Source organism: Fukomys damarensis, unplaced genomic scaffold (genome assembly GCF_012274545.1).
Source record: "Fukomys damarensis isolate Sample0158 unplaced genomic scaffold, DMR_v1.0_HiC HiC_scaffold_35, whole genome shotgun sequence".
Classification (NCBI taxonomy): domain Eukaryota; kingdom Metazoa; phylum Chordata; class Mammalia; order Rodentia; family Bathyergidae; genus Fukomys; species Fukomys damarensis.
The window spans coordinates 37,759,324-37,775,122 of record NW_022900947.1 but is presented as its reverse complement, the minus strand read 5'-3'; the positions used below and the strand labels follow the sequence as shown (position 1 = coordinate 37,775,122).

The window sequence follows — 15,799 nt, the reverse complement described above, 5'->3', positions numbered from 1 at the left end:
TTTTTTTCAACATCCTATTTTTATTCATTATATTACTCTAAAAACCATAATCTTATTTAACCCATGTTTGTGTCTATAACTACTAGTTTCTTTTTCCAATGTCAATCATATTATAAAATATAAACCCACTTAAGTTGATATTGTGAAATAATTAGGAGAAGAAAAAAATATATGGGGATTGCCATGTTTTTTGTTTTAGCTTTGTTTTCAGTAGAATTTTTTTCCTTGGTGGAGAGAAAGCAATTTAATCATTAAATAAGAAATGCCTTTAAATTTTACTTCTACTTTTTGTGACCCTAGAAAGTTTTATCAAAATTCCCAATGTGTACCAACAAGCAACCCCCGCCACACCCAGAAAGCCCTCTTAAGGTTTTCCTGGTTTTCTCTGATTAATGTGTCCTGCTGTACTTGAGACTCAGTCTTTGAATTCTGTTCTAGTAGAAGAAGAAAAGAGATACTTTTACAAATTGAATAACCTTTTTTGGCCCATTTCATGTTTTTAGTAGAATGTTCATTTTCTTTTCTTTTCTGTTGAAGAGTTGACTGGAAGTCCTTACCCTTTTATTATTGGCCTGTTTGAACTTTTGTTGTAAATAATATTCCTTAACCTTAGCAAGTGTTAGTTAGTTGTACTTTTCTTTCTTTCTTTCTTTCTTTTTTTTTTTTGGAGTCAGGGTCTCACTTTATAGTTCAGGCTGGCCTTGAATTTGAGGCCATCCTCCTGCCTTAGCCTCCAGAGTGCTGGGATTACAGGCATGTAGCAACATGCCTGGCCTGGTTGTACTTTTAAAAAATGAGAATCTTCCTTCCTCACCAAATGCCCAAGTTGACCTGGAACTTGTGATCTTCTGGCTCCAGTAATCTGGCCCTGAGTAGCTGGGATTACGGGGATGCACCACTGTGTCCTTTCCTCGGCCTGGGAGTTTCTTTGTAGGAAAGTCTTAAATTATGGGTTCAGTTTCTTCAGTTGATACAGTGCTATTTAATATATCTATTTCTTCTTGAGTCAGTTCTGGTAATTTGTGTCTTTTAAGAAATTTGCCCATTTCATATAGGATTTCAAAAATTTTGGCACAGCTGGGTACAATGGCACATCCCTATAAACCCAGCCACAGTAGATTGAGGCAGGAAGATTTGAAATTTGAGGCCAGCCCAGGAAACTCAAGTGAGACACTGTCTCAAAATAACACAAAGGGTTGGAGGGTGTAGCTCAGTGGTAGAGCACATCTGAGTGCAATCCTCAGCCCCACACACATACACACAAAAATCGGGATAAAATTCTTGAGAATATTCTTTTAGTAAACTTTCAGTGTTTGTTCAGGGTTAGTAATGATGTCCTCTTTTCATACCTGATATTGAACATTTAGTAATTACCTATTTTTTTTCTTGATCACTCTTGTTAGTTTTACTAGTTTTAATTATTTTTCTTTCTTTTGCTTTATTAGTGCATGTTTGTATTACAGAATAGTGATGACCGTTCGGGGGAATGGTACATGACTATAACGTATCTTACTCATTATCATTCCCTCTGACCTCTCCCTTTTTCTCTTTCCTCCCTGATCCTCTTTCCTATGTTCAAGTGTCTACCTTTTATTTTCCTATCAGTGCTCCTTTACTGTATTCATTTACTTATTTATATTTTAGCTATCTCATATAAAAGAAAACATGCAATGTTTGACTTTCTGAGTCTGACTTATTTCACTTAGTATAATGGTCTCCACTTCCATTTATTTTCCTGCATTTGGTTGTAAATTTTTAAAGGTCAGGGTACTTTTATGTTTTTGTCTCTGTCACAGTACACTTTGGTGTCTAAATCTTGCAGATGCCAGAAAAACTTGGAATCAATATTTGATACATGTGGTTGAATGCAGGACCAAAGCTAGTTCATAAATAAAAATTGTCATGAAGGAATGTAATGGATGTAGGTCACATGTTTTGGTGTTTGAATGGGATAAGACCACAATTTCTACAAACTTAAAATTTTGCCTTCTTCATTGAAGGCAGCTATTTAAGACACTTATGACAGTACTTTATATCATCTTATGAGAATATTTTATCCCCTCTCAATGTTATATTTACACACACATATATACTTTTATTTTTTTTTCCTGCTTCTCCGAATGGTCTCATGTCACTAAATGCAGCAGGGTATCTTCAGGCTCGTGTTTGTGGTCTGATCTAACTGTGGTGGCCTGTTCAGAGAGTGGTGGCTGGCTGAATTAGAAACTCTGTAGTGGTGCTAGTGGGCCTGATGGTAGGAAGCCGTGTATGTACAGAGGCTCGCCAGGGTTGGGATAGAGAGAATGGGCACGGGAGAGTGTCACACTGCATACGGTCCTGCAGCATGTGGACGCTGAAAGCACTGCTTAGGAAGAGGGATTCCACCCCAGCACACGCCCCACACATCCCAGTAATGGTGTCAGTTTCATCTTATTTGTTGCATAGTTTGTTTTTGTATATTATCTGTGAACTTGCTTTGCTTTCATTTTTGTATAAGAGCTATGAATGTATCCACTGAGTTTACATTTGTACGTAGTCAAGTGGTATCAAGATACTTAAGTATATGTGGCACTTAATTATTTAGAATTGGAATTAAGCAGAGTTCAGGTCTGGGATTATTGTGTGACTTCGGGCAAGTTAAGTATATTCTCCAAGTCTTGATATATTCATCTGTAAAGTGGGGTGACAGGAGTTCTTCTGTTATAAAGATGTGAGGCTTATTGGGATTATGTGCATAAAAGACTCACAATGGCTGGCTTGTAGTGAGTGCTATGTAACTCATGAATATTTGAATTGAGAAACCTAGAGACAGGTAGGAGCTTTAGTGTTTTTTTTTTTTTTTTTTTTTTTGGACAGACACCTTTATTTAAGAAATCAAATAAATAAGAATTAAAAATGATGGCAGCAGCTTCACGCAAAGATACAGGACCAAGCTTAGAATTACTTGCTCAAACATCATTCAGAACAGAATTTTTCAAGCACTTTTAATAAGGACAGAAAATATCTGGTAGTATTACTTGCTTTTCCATGGATATTAACTATTTTACATTAAAATCACACTCTTGGTACAGTACAGAAGAGACTACTTCTGGCTGCCTCTAATGTACAGCCTAAAAGGCCAAGTGCAAATGCTGATGTAAGCCAAGCTTTTCTTTAATAACAGTTCTTAAACTGTATTACAACTTTTTATAAGTACAGATATCAATTGGTTTATTCAAGCCCCAGTTTACTTTCTTGAAATACAAGAACATACAGTGATAGAGGCAACACATTTCACCATGGTCTGTAACTGTGGTCCATCATACACATATGGGTCCATGATTCTAAAATTAAAAAGGATCACTATACCCAGTCTCTGCAGAGGCAGGCATACAATATTTAACACCACAAAAGCGTTTTGCTTCAGCTTCTTAGGTAGAGCTGTGTTAGAAAAGTTTATAGTATTTCTAAAATACTCACAAATAAGTCATCCTATGTGCTATCAATTTCATTCCCTTCTGCATAATCTTTTAGTTTCAAATTTGTTTACCAAATCTTGACTAGACATTTGTTTTTTGAATTCCTACATCAAGGTCAGACTATCTGAATAAGGAAAGTCAAAAGCTTCTCAAATTTTGAAATACAAACATTTCAAAATTATTGATAAAGAGCTCTTTTTTTTTGGTACCGGGGATCAAACTTGGACCTTGTGCTTGTGAGGCAGGTAGCAGAACCACTGAGATAAATCCCCAGCCCCGATAAAGAGCTCTTATAAATAACACTTCACAAGCAAATACTGTTGATAACAAACATGAAACAGAATATACCATTTTTAAATTATAAAAGAAATTCCATTTGATTTAGATAAACCGAGACAAGTCTAAGTTTTCTAGGCTATTTAATCAAGTTACAATGCACACATTCCTGAGTAGATCCCATTGTGACATTGTTTATTTTGAAATTTTTCTGCATTCAGCTTAAAAGATGTTTCTTCCCAAGAAATTGAACTTTTCTGTCAAATGCACTTGACCGAATAGGAGAGTTGGGTTCATAAAATGGATTCATTGCAAACTTTATATATAAATCATCGACATCAGTAGAGAAGTTCTTTATTCCATCTTCTTGCCTTATATCATGAAGCATAATAAATCTCATATGGCCTGCACTGACAAATGCTGACACAAACCACTCACTGAACTTGTCCACAGTTTTCAGGTACATGTTGTTTGAAAGCCACATGTTTTCATCCACAAAGTCAAGAGCAGCATGAGCTATGAATTGATTCAGATGACGATGATCATCTTTGGATTCTGTTTTCCCAGCTGGCAAAAATTCCGTTTCAAAAACTGGATTATCATGGTGGCCAACAATTACAAAGTAGAAGCTTCCTGACATCATCTTTAGTATACGGCTCCTGTCTCGAAATGCCGACAACGGAAACGCCCAGTCAATTCCCGGGGCTGAGACCCGCGCTCCTCAGATTCAGCCCAGAGCTTTAGTGTTTTTGAGACATTTTTAGTTTAATTTTGTCTTAGCATTTTATGATTTAGAGTCAGTCTCATAATTTCTCAGATACTCAGTTTCCTGACAACTTTCTGGGGCTATTGAGAAAATAATGGCAGTGAGTCACGGAAGACACATACACACACACGTGTGTGTGTACATGTATGTATGTATGTATATGTTCCTGTGTACATAGATGAGATTTGTTAGGGGGATGGGCTTATGTGATGATAGAGATTGAGAACTCCCACAGTCTGCTGCCTAAAATCTGGAGACCCGGGAAACCCTAGGGCGTCATTCAGTCCGATCCCAAGGCCTGAGAACAATAGAAGCCCCTGGAGTCTGTGGCTGGGAGACTGAGAGATGAGGGTGAGGCAAGCTTGCTGGTGTAAGCCCCGAAGGCCTGACAGCCAGGAGCTCTGACATCCAAGGACAGAACTAGATGGCTGTCCCAGCTCATGAACAGAGAGCCTTTGACTCTGTTTTGTGTGGATCCTCAATGAGTTTAGAGATCTTCTTTACTTCTCCTGATTGCAATGCTAAGCCCTTCTAGAAACACGGACACCTAGAAATGTTTTATCAGCATGCAGGTGTCCTTTGGCCCAGTCAAGTTCGCACGTAGAATGAACCATTGTGAAGTCCCAAGCACCGGACACTGTCCAGCACCTGTGTACATCATCTGCAATGCCACAACAAGCTTGGCAAAGGGAACAGCACTGTGCTCTTTCTGTACAGAGAGGAACTGAGACACAGAGAAAAGGCACTGATTGTCCTGGGCCATATGGCTTCTAAGTGGCAAAGCAGATGCTGGAATCCGGAAGTGCTCGTTGTCAAAACTCTCTCTGTCTGCCTGAGGGTCTGCTGCGGGGCAGAGGTGATCCATCCAGGCAGGACCCTGGAAGTAGCCACAGCAGGAATAAAGTTGTGACATGGGAAAAATCGAGGAATCAGTTCGGATATTAGAGCAAAGTTCTGGTTAGCTGTCATGCATAGTGGGAACTCAGGAGAGAAGAAGACATGAAGGTGTCTACGTGACTGGCTTTGTGTAAAATCATTTCCAGCTGACTATTTGTATACAATTTTTACTTTTTTTTGGTACTGGGGATCGAACTGGGGTCCTTGTGCTTACAAGGCAGGTGGCAGAACCACTGAGCTAAATCCCCGGCTGGTGTGTATACAATTTAAAAAAATTAATTATATTGGTAAATTTTAGGTATACAATGTAATGACATTCATCATTGGAAATTTGTACTTTTATGTAATTTATCTTGGTTCTTATTTTTGTCCCCATTCCCCTACTCTCCCTTCAACTTGCATACAGTTGTTTTTTTTTCCAGTATTGAGGTTTGAACCTAGGGCCTTTGTCCTGAGTTACATTTTCAGACTTTTATTTTCTGTTTTGAGGCAGTGTGTCTCGTTAAATCGCTAAATTGCTCTGGCTGGGCTTCAACTTGTGATCCTCCTGCCTTAGCCTCCCAATGTTGGGATTACTAGTGTGTGCCACCACACTTGGCTTTTTGTAGATTTAAAAAAAAATGTGTATCATTTTACTTATGAAAAAAATTCCAAAAGCTTGGTGACAAAATACCATTTAATGGCAGATAACACTGAAGATTAAAATTAGAAGGAAAATCTCATTTAAGTAAAAACTAGCTTTGAAAACTCCCATGTCCTTAAATTCTTTAGAAACAAAGTTTAACTTAGTTTCAAATATATCCTGTGAAAAGTGATAATAAGCACATGCACTGCATACTTAGGGGAGGCTGAGATGAAGCCCTTGTGATTCCACCATACTGCACTTCTGCAGTGATGGAGCCACCATTCCAGCCCCTAAGCATTAGTCCATCATCATCATAAAAAAAAAAATCACTGTCATGCCTAGTACATAATCTCTGCAAGGCCATCTTTTAGTTCTTTCCAAGAAGTAGACTGGAGTCCAATTTTTCTGTGCAGCAATGGTTTTCAGTGGCAGTGTTTGTTAACCTGAGAAGCCTCTAAGCATTATGAAGGATTTATTTATTTGTTTGTTTGTTTATTTATTTATTTATTTATTTATTTTTTTTTTGGTTTTTTGAGATAGGGTCTCATTGTGTAATTGAGACTGACCTGGAACTAGCAATGTAGCCCAGGCTGGTTTTGAACTCGCAGCGATCCTCCTGCCTCAGTCTCCCAAGTGCTGGGATTATAGTCATGTGCTGCCATGCCTGGCTTGAAGGCTCTATTTTAGTTTTGAAGATGTGGCTGGTAGAAGCAGTGGTGTAAGTTCCTTTTCAGTAATCACCTGAATGAAAATACTTCAATAGGTTTATTGATAATAGTTATCATTCCTGTCCCTTCCTGAATTTTTGTAGATTTTTTTGAAATTAAATTTATTTAATTTAGGAATGATATTGGTAGTATTAGGGCTGGGGATTTAGCTTAGTGGCTCTGCTGCCTGCCTCACAAGTGCAAGGGCCTGAGTTTGATCCCCGGTACCAAAAAGTAAATACATAAGTAGATATCGGTAGTATTAAAATACCGAGTATTCTGGAAGAAATTAAAGGAAACCAGTATTCCTTGTAAGATGGTCTAGGCTGATAGGATCCCTTACATCTAACTCCAGTTCAACCATTCAGTAGGTATGTAGTTTTAAGCAAGTTATATTTTATCTCTATATTTAGTTTTCTCAGTTAGGCTGTTTGTAAAGTGGTCATTGCTTATCTTTGCAAAGTATACTACCAGCGGAGCACACTGTTGAATTAATAGTAACTAAGTGTCAAGAAGCCTTCTTAGCTCTCACCTCTCATTGGCAGGGCAAAGAGGGCAAAGAGGGCAAAGACAGTAGACTGGGAGAGAAAGTTACATAAAAAACAATGAGCTCGGATATTTGCTCCTGGGCCACAATGTTCGCAGTAATATTTATTGTAGCGCAGTAATCATGAATTAATTTTGTTATTCAAATAATTCTGCAGAGTAATCTAAATGAAGAAAAAAACCATGTTCCTTCTCAGGGCCAACTGTGGTAACTGCTCAGAAAGCATTCTCCAGAGCTCCAGAGGGCCCCTCTGGGATGGCTTTGAAAGCCCAGCAGTAAGTGGGCTGTGGAGGAGGTGCATGGCTTAGATGTGCAAAGAGCACTTGACTCTCATTAACTCTGGGCTCCCCATGGTAAAACCCTTACTATTTCTGAACCTTTCTTCCTTAGCTCGGCCTAACCTCCCAGGGTTACCTTGAGATGAGACTAGAGCGAGGCCACACTGTGTGTGTGTTGTGAAAAGAAGTCTCTGTCTATAAAGAAGGTGCTAAGCATTTCTGAGTTCTTTCACCTCGCTTTTCAGCTCCCTCCCGGCTGGTTGTTCCACAGTCAGTCAGACCCCCTCCGCATTGTCTTTTGGTGTTCTCTCTCCTAGTTTATGGTGTCAGTGTCTGCCAGTCACTCAAACTCAGAAATCGCTGAGCCTGCCCGGCTCCCTCTCCTCTTCCATCCCCATATCTGAGTTGCCCTAAAGTTTTGTGGCCTTGGCCCCTCAGGTTCCCTGGTGTCTCTGCTCCCCGCTGCCCCTGCTACTTGCTGCCATACTTGGTTCAGAACTGCATTTCTCTCACCAGAAATATTACAGCAATCTCCTAGCTAGCTTCCCTCACTCCACTCACCCTTCACACTGCCATTGGTACTAATCTCCAAAATTATGCCTCAGTATATAGTACTTCTTATTCCCCCTCAAAACCTCTCAGGTTAAATCCAAACTCCTAAGTCTGACATAGAAACATCTTCCTAATTTGGCATCAAACATTTTTGGGGTTATTTCTTACACTTCTCCCAGGCCACCCTGCATTTCCACCACAGTGGATTTCTTTCATTTCTCTAAATACTCAGTGCTCTTTTTGTTTTTGTAGCCTGGAACCCTCTTTGCTTTCTCTATAGGAAAACTCCTACTTATCTTTTAAAAAACCAAAATCAAAGTATCACTTCCTCCCTGAAACTCCCAACTTCTCCTGCCCCACCACTGCCCTACTCCATGCCATACCATGAAAACACACTGCTTTATCATTACTAGATTATGAATCATCATCCCCTTCTCCCCTTTTCCTACCATATTATTGTGAAATCCTCTCGTCCAGACCTTCCCCCCGCCACACACACACATTTAGAAGCTCCAGCACACAGCACATTGCTTGGTGCCTGGTTGATAATCCTGTCACTGTTTGCTGGGAGAACAGATAAAATAATGAATGCACAATTTAAACTTTTGTTCATTTTATAGGACAGTATTTGAGTAAGAAAGTCCAAATAGTAGCTCATTAGATAATATGTCACAAAGCATGAATTTAGGGTACATAAGTCAACCCAGAATCAGAATTACCCCAAACCTTTCTGTGTCAATTGATCCACATGTGACATCTGCTTTTAGTAACTGTGGCAGGTGGCGAGTGGAGATGGGTGTTTTGGAAGCAGCCTGCAGCCTGCTACTCCCAGCAAGTTGGCAGGTGATAAATGCTCCAGAGAGCAATGTCTAGATAAGCTCCATGATGTTGACAGGGATTTTTTTCAGGGCAGGAGACTCGGGATCATTTGATTCTTCCATGTGCTACTAATACTTTCCAAGATTTCTGCAGTGGCCATGGATGACCGAAGAGGGGGGTGCCTCTCCCACCCCATGGGTCCTTCTGCCTGTTCGCTGCCACAAGCCCCAGGAGCTGGTTGGGAGCCTGTGTGGCCACGGCCTAGAGCCCCGTGGAGCGGGTTCTTCAGAAGCTGGCCCCTGCTCACCTGTCCATTCTGTTTCACATGCCTTGTACTTCAGATCTTTTTTTTAACTTCTTACTTAGCAAATACTTGCAAGTCTTGTACTATGGGTCAGGCAGTCTTTTAAGCACTTGGCAGTATTAGCTCATTTAACTCTCATAACAAACCTATGGTGTAGATGCTATTGTTTTTCCCATTTTACAGATTAGGGGACTGAGATCATGCTGGAATATGTTTTGTTTTTTTTTTTGTTGTTGTTTTTTTTTTTGTGTGTGTGTGTATGTGTGTGTGTTCATTCTTCAGGGGTTTCTCTCTCCCATTCCTCTTCTGATGTGTAAGCTGTAGCTCTCTGTGCTCTCTTAGCATCTTTCTAAATGTGGCACTTACTACATTGTATAATGGTTGCTGTATTGGCCTCTCCCACAGTACACTGGGGCAGGTGACCTAATGTAGATTTTTTTGGTCTGGAAAATGGACACAATAATTCATATCGTGCCAGATAACTATGAAGACCTGGCTCAATCCGAAGACTACATGCTCAGAAAACAAGCTTTCCTTATACAATGTTGTCCTTTATGTGTTGCTGATGAAAGACAGGTATTATTCTAGAATCTAAGGGCAGTGTAGGGCCAGGGATTTAGCTCAGTGGTGCAAGGTCCTCAGTTCAATCCCTGAGAGAGAGAAAGAGAGAGAGAGAGAGAGAGAGAGAGAGAGAGAGAGAGAGAGAGAGAGAGAGAGAGAATCAATCTAAGGGCAGAGGAGGGAAGGAAAACTGAGAGGACCCAGAGTCAAAGCCACCAAAGGAGAGGAGAACACTGCCACTCTCAGATGTTGAGAAAAGGGTGCCATCTCAGAAAAGACTGATGGATTGATCATCAGTGCTCTTTGTCAGAAAGGTTTTCACAGATTATGTGGTGGGAGGCAGATTGCAAATGGTTAAGGAGGGAGTGGGTGGGAAGGAGGTGAGGGCGACAGTGCAATCATTTTCTCTTTCAGAAAGAGAAGACTTAAGGCAGTCATAGGCTAGAAGAAGGGCCCATGGTTTTGAGAGAGAGGCCTGATGTGTCCATAAACAGGAGAAGAAAACCCTTGGGACAGAAGGACTGTGGAGAATGCCTGTCTCCCTGTCCTCGCTGGACAGCACCATGCTTGGCATCTCTGTTGCCCCTCTGAGACTTGGCACCACGAGTCCTCTCACCCCTTGCGGCCTGGGCATCCCGGAGCCCAGTGGGTTCTGGGATCAGACGAGGTCCTTGGGTGATTATTTAATGGGTGTGGGCTGCACTTTCCTTGTCTGTAAAATGACGAGAATGGTGCCTACTTCACAAGGGTATCATGAGAGTAGAGTAAAATGCAGATGTTAAATGCCAGCTACCAGGTTTCGTCTGTTGTGTCCTTTTAACCTTCTTGTAGAGGCAGGATGAAAGAAAAGAGAAAAGCGTAACGTTTTAGAGTGCTCTTGAATTGCAGTGCGTTTGGGAGTGTGCCCTCATAATGGCCGCTCTGTTCTTTCTGTAAAGCCGTGAATGAGCTTGTGCACTGAGGCGAGGGAAGGGGAAGGGTTTGCAGTTCTGATGAGGCTGGTGGTCTCCACAGAGGCTACCGGGTTCTCCCCACCAGATGTAAAAATAAGACTGAAGAGCAGCACCCAGGGCCTAGGTAGGCATGGAGAGGACACCCGTTCTGCAGCCAGGGATAAAGGGACAAGTGAAAGGTGTAGACGTATAGACATGACAGGGACAGAGGGGAATGTCGGGGCCGTGGGATTCACGTGTGTGTGTGTGTGTGTGTGTGTGTGTGTGTGTGTGTGTGTGTGAGAGAGAGAGAGAGTCAGAGACAGAGACAGAGAGAGACAGACAGAGAGAGACACACACGCAGAGACAGAAATAGTACGAATAAGAGTACACCGGCAAAATGGCAGCCAGGGCAGCCTGGTCACAGGAAGCTGTTGATAGCCACCCTTGCGGCAAGTGTGAAAGTCTTGTGGTGACGGTGAGAATGCAGAGCAAGCTCCTGGCAGTAGGGAAGGGAGCTCAAAGTTGGTGGCCAGGCAGGGATTTCGGAGCATTAGGCGAAACAGTTTTCAGTGACTACGGCCTGGCATGGCTGGTCATTCCCAGTACAACAATGTTCTTCATTTGCCTCATTTTCCTTCCATTTTTATCATGTAAATATCTACCAAAAAAATAAAAATGACCTTGGTCTTTACACAACTTTTTGTGTGGAATGCATGTTAATATTATGAGCCAATTTTTAAAATTTCTACATTGCATTTGTAATACTTTCTAATTGTTGTTATATATCAAGTTATCCTTGTACTTACTACTTTGTAGTCTTTTTTGTTTGTTTGTTTGTTTGTTTTTTTGGTACCGGGAATCAAACTCAGGTCCTTGGGCTTGTGAGGCAGGTGGCGGAACCACTGATCCAAATCCCCAGCCCTACTACTTTGTATTCTTTTGGGTTTCTCTCTATGGTAAGTTCCCAGATGTGAGATTGCTGTGTTCAGGGGTGTGGGTGACTTTTGGCGGGTGGATCTGGATGTGCCATTAGTTGATTGCTGCCAGATCTGCAGTGAGCAGGGAGGTCGGAATGGGAGCTTTGCGTGAGCACCTGCAGCCCACCTCCCACCACCCTGAGCCCTGCACTGCCGCCACTGAAGCAGCCTGCACAGAGGAGGAGGAAACGCAGCTGCTAGAGCTTGCACCTGTGATTGAGTTGTGGAGTCTTGCATGCCGTGGGTCTTCGATGCTTTCTTTTCGAGCACTACTGTCAAGAAGCTGAAGGAAAAGAACAAGGCCAGGAAAGGGAAAGCAACAATGAAAAGGAATCAATTTCTTTGTCCTGGAGCTTTATTGGAGGCAAAGACAGAAGGATTTTTGCCTTTAGAAATTAAAGAATTTGATAATTTTGGTTATAATCATCACTGTGTCAGTAGTTTAAACAATTTCAAGGAAGGGAGACGTGGTTTAGGTAATTATTAAGGAGATGGCAATATTTTGAGTCAGTAATTTCATTAGCAAGAATCACCATTAACAACACTTTTCTTGTATTTTGCAGTTATAATGCTTCTCCCCCTTGTTGTTTTCACAGAAAAAATACAGAAAGGGGTTTATTGACATTTCCCGAATCAAGTGTGTCGAAGTAGTGAAAAATGATGATGCCATCATTCCCTGTCAAAACAAATATCCATTTCAGGTGAGCTGATATATGTCACAAAAGTATGATTTTAGTCATATGTGAGTTTAGTCATGTTTCCTATGTGACATTACAGTTTCCTGTCATTGGTTTGGGGGTTGATCTTTAGGTTAGTTGCTTTAGTTATTGCTTTTCTTCATGAACTGCTTACATGAAGAATGGGTGAAACATTATCTTATCCTTATTTTGGCTGTCAGAATCTACTAGTGGTGCTAAGTCCAGAAGCCCTAGCTTTTATCTACTCCTTTTCAGATTTATCAGGGTACTGGGAATAAGGAACGGGGGGCTGGGGCTGAACGAAGTGCCATGAAGTTTTCTCTGTGAATTTGAGAAGCTGAGAAGCAGCAAGAGTGGGTTCCTCCCCAACAAAAAGTTATGATAGAAAAATGTAATATTAGCACATTATGTTGATTAAACTGTAATTTTGAAAGGATGATCATGTTATTTCATTTTCTCCCCTTACAGTGACCCTGTTCAGAGATAGTATGAATAGGCAAATGTCATATTATTCTCACTTATCACTGAGAAGATTGAGGCTCACAGAGGGTAGATGACTCACCCAGGACCACTCTGTCCATTAAGGCCAGCCAAGAGCACACGTGCCCGGCTCACTCCCGAGGAGGGCAGCTCCACATGCCAGGCCCTTGGTGCATGGCCCTCAGCACTGAGGAGGGTGGGGTTGGACCCTGACATTCCCACTGTCATCAGAGGCTCCTCCGCACCCCATCCCTGGTGGTGGACATTTTTTTGCTTTCTTTTGAGCAATGCACATCACAAGTGAAAGTCAGCTGTGGTCCCGACATGACTGGGGGAGGAGAGGGCCCTCTGAGAAAAATCTCTTTCCAGGTATTATTGCAGTGGAGTTTTGGTTTTTAATTATTACTTTTGCAATAAGCATTTACCAGTTTGGGAGATCAAGATCACTCGGAAGCAGTGAACTACAATCGTCAAGCTTTAAAACCGCATCTGGATTGTTTTCCACCATGGTGACAATAACGCTATGGGAGGAAGGACTACATTTAAATTTTCTCCATTCCTCATTTTACGTCTGCCATTTCTCGGAGTAAAGAGCAGGGACAGTAAAGTGCTTAAGCCTCTTTAAAGAGGCGACTGAGCCCAAACGGCAGCCATCTGTGAATCACTTAACCTTTGTGTCTGCTTCCTGTTCTGAAAAATGAACACAATAGTAACAGTTTTTACTTGGTTGAGTTGCTGTGAAGATGAACTGAGATGAGGTGTAGGTAGCCGAGTCATGTAGCCAGGGTAAAGTGTCAGGTGCTGTTATTATTCTGACATTGCTGCTTCTCATACTGCCGCTGTCATCAACACTGTATCCCCCACCCAGATCTAGAAGCGAGCCCAGTTCAGTCTTCTCAGCTGAAGATACCGAGCGTATCTACAGTGGTTGTGTGCGTATGTGTGATGTTTGCTATTTAGCAAAGAATTGCTCCAGCCACACTTCTGATGGCTGAGACATTTTAGAGGGTGGCAGACAGTTGTGGGGAACTACGGTTTTTATGATTCTAGATTCAGAATTAGGAGTTTTGATAACTGGGCTGTTTCCAAGAGAAAGAATCTATTCTGCAAATTTTAGGTTGGCTTTAATAATGATGATAAAAATAGGAGAACAGAAAGCATTCCATCCTTAAACTATTTAAAATTGTTGAGATGATTAAACCTAAGAACAAATAAAGAAATCATGACAATTAATTAAGAAGAGGTGAGCTTAAGCTGCAGTTCTATACTTTAAACCAGCAGAACTTGAAAGGTGAAAAAAGTCTCTCATAACTTAAGCATAACTAAGAAGGCATAGGGCCTAGTTTCACATCTTCCCAGTGAGATTTTGCATCAAGTTCAGATGAAAGATGGAATTGTAAAAAAAGGGAGAAGTGGACATTTTCAAAAGGCTTCAAGACAAAAAAGGAGGTTGCTTTTTCTCCCAGCATATTCTAGCCTGAGGAAGGGACAAGAAAACAGGGAACCAGCTGCTAAGTGGGATTCCTCCTTCATGCTTCCTTGGATGAGTCATTTCTGGTGGCAGCTGGGGGTTCCCCAGAAGATGGTGTGTCCTGCCTGGGTTTTAAATCCAGATCTGTCCATCTAACAATTGTACTGTTTCTGTTGCACCACACTTGCTAAAAGTCTGTTGAGTAGATGAACAGGTGAATAAAGACAGAAATAAGGAGGCAACTGCTAAGTTAGTGGTATTTCTAAGAGTATTTCCTACCTGATGAAATGGCTTCTGTGCTTTCAGCAGGGGCACTTTGCCAAGCTCTTCCTTCCCTGACAGCCTCTGCTACTCCTTACTAGAAGACTCAAGGCGCCCAAGAAACCTGCCTCCCTATGTCCCCCTGCCATGGAGCTGTCCTTGAGGATGATATGGAAGATGTCCCCCACCCGCCAGTGATCTGGGGCTTACAGAAGGGAGAGTTTTGGCCCCTAAATAGTGCTCCAGCCTGTCAATGTACCTGGTGGGCACACATCTGGTTTAGAGTGGTATCGAATAAGGAAACGTTATCTCCCACATCTCCTTTAGCACTTGACCTCTCTGATGCCATTTCTTAGTTCTGTATGGTACTGAGGTATTCCAAGACAACTCGTTTTGTTGTGTCTCAGGTAGTCCCAGCAAAGTGTTAGATGGTCTGTGACATTTGTTTTATGATGATCACATGGCTGTTAGAGGGCATTCACTTGATTAAAATGAATGAGAAGGAATTATTTATTAACATGGTCTGGGACAGCCATTTAACAAGGTGACAGCAGTTTGTTTTCAATTCAGTGGGTGTTGCTACGGTGAAGGGAGGTTTATAGGCATGGACTAATTTTTAGGCAGTGTGTCTGCTTTGTGACTGACCACCAGAGGTAAAGTGACCACCCGATGACAAAATTCCCACGTTAGTTCCTCAGGCTTATTTTATTATTAATGTTAAAAATATAGAAATGAGTCTAATTTCCCAACAGGGGTAGCCCTATTGTTAAATGGGTCCTGGAGTTTGAATCCTGGCATTCTGCATTACTGGCTAAATGACAATAGGCAGGTAGGTGGTACAACATTAGGGGACACCATTTGCAGTGCCTGCTACGTGAAGGGTGCTGCCTGAAGTCATGCAGCAGTGGAGGACTGGCGGTGGGCCTTCATTTCCTTATCTGTGAAATGGAAATACTAATACCTCAATGGGAGGATTAATAGAATTAATTAGTATAAAACACAATGCTCAGAGTTAGGACAGTCAGTGCTTAATAAAATTAAGCTTCTGCAATTATTGACAGTGGCAAAGGGAAGGTGGGAGTGATCTTGAAAGAGTGGAGTAGTCCATTTGTCTGAAAAAAAAAATATATATATTTTTTTCTGGTACTGGGGATTGGACATGGGTCCTTGCACTTGCGAAGCAGGCG

At 41.5% G+C, this 15,799-nt stretch overlaps 2 protein-coding genes across 4 annotated transcripts in view; one reads left to right on the top strand and one right to left on the bottom strand.

The window, feature by feature from the left end:
- Tec (tec protein tyrosine kinase) overlaps positions 1-15,799 on the top strand; it is a 111,470-nt gene that overhangs the window by 65,463 nt on the left and 30,208 nt on the right. For all 3 annotated transcript variants that reach the window (XM_010640206.2, XM_010640204.2, XM_010640205.3), the window contains exon 3: positions 12,299-12,403. In XM_010640206.2, the coding sequence (XP_010638508.1) occupies positions 12,299-12,403 (105 nt within the window). The remainder of the gene's footprint in view (positions 1-12,298; positions 12,404-15,799) is intronic.
- On the bottom strand, positions 3,920-4,461 carry LOC104873503 (trafficking protein particle complex subunit 2-like). Its single transcript, XM_010640203.2, has one exon. The coding sequence runs from the start codon at positions 4,375-4,377 to the stop codon at positions 3,952-3,954; it is 426 nt and encodes a 141-aa protein (XP_010638505.1). The 5' UTR covers positions 4,378-4,461; the 3' UTR covers positions 3,920-3,951.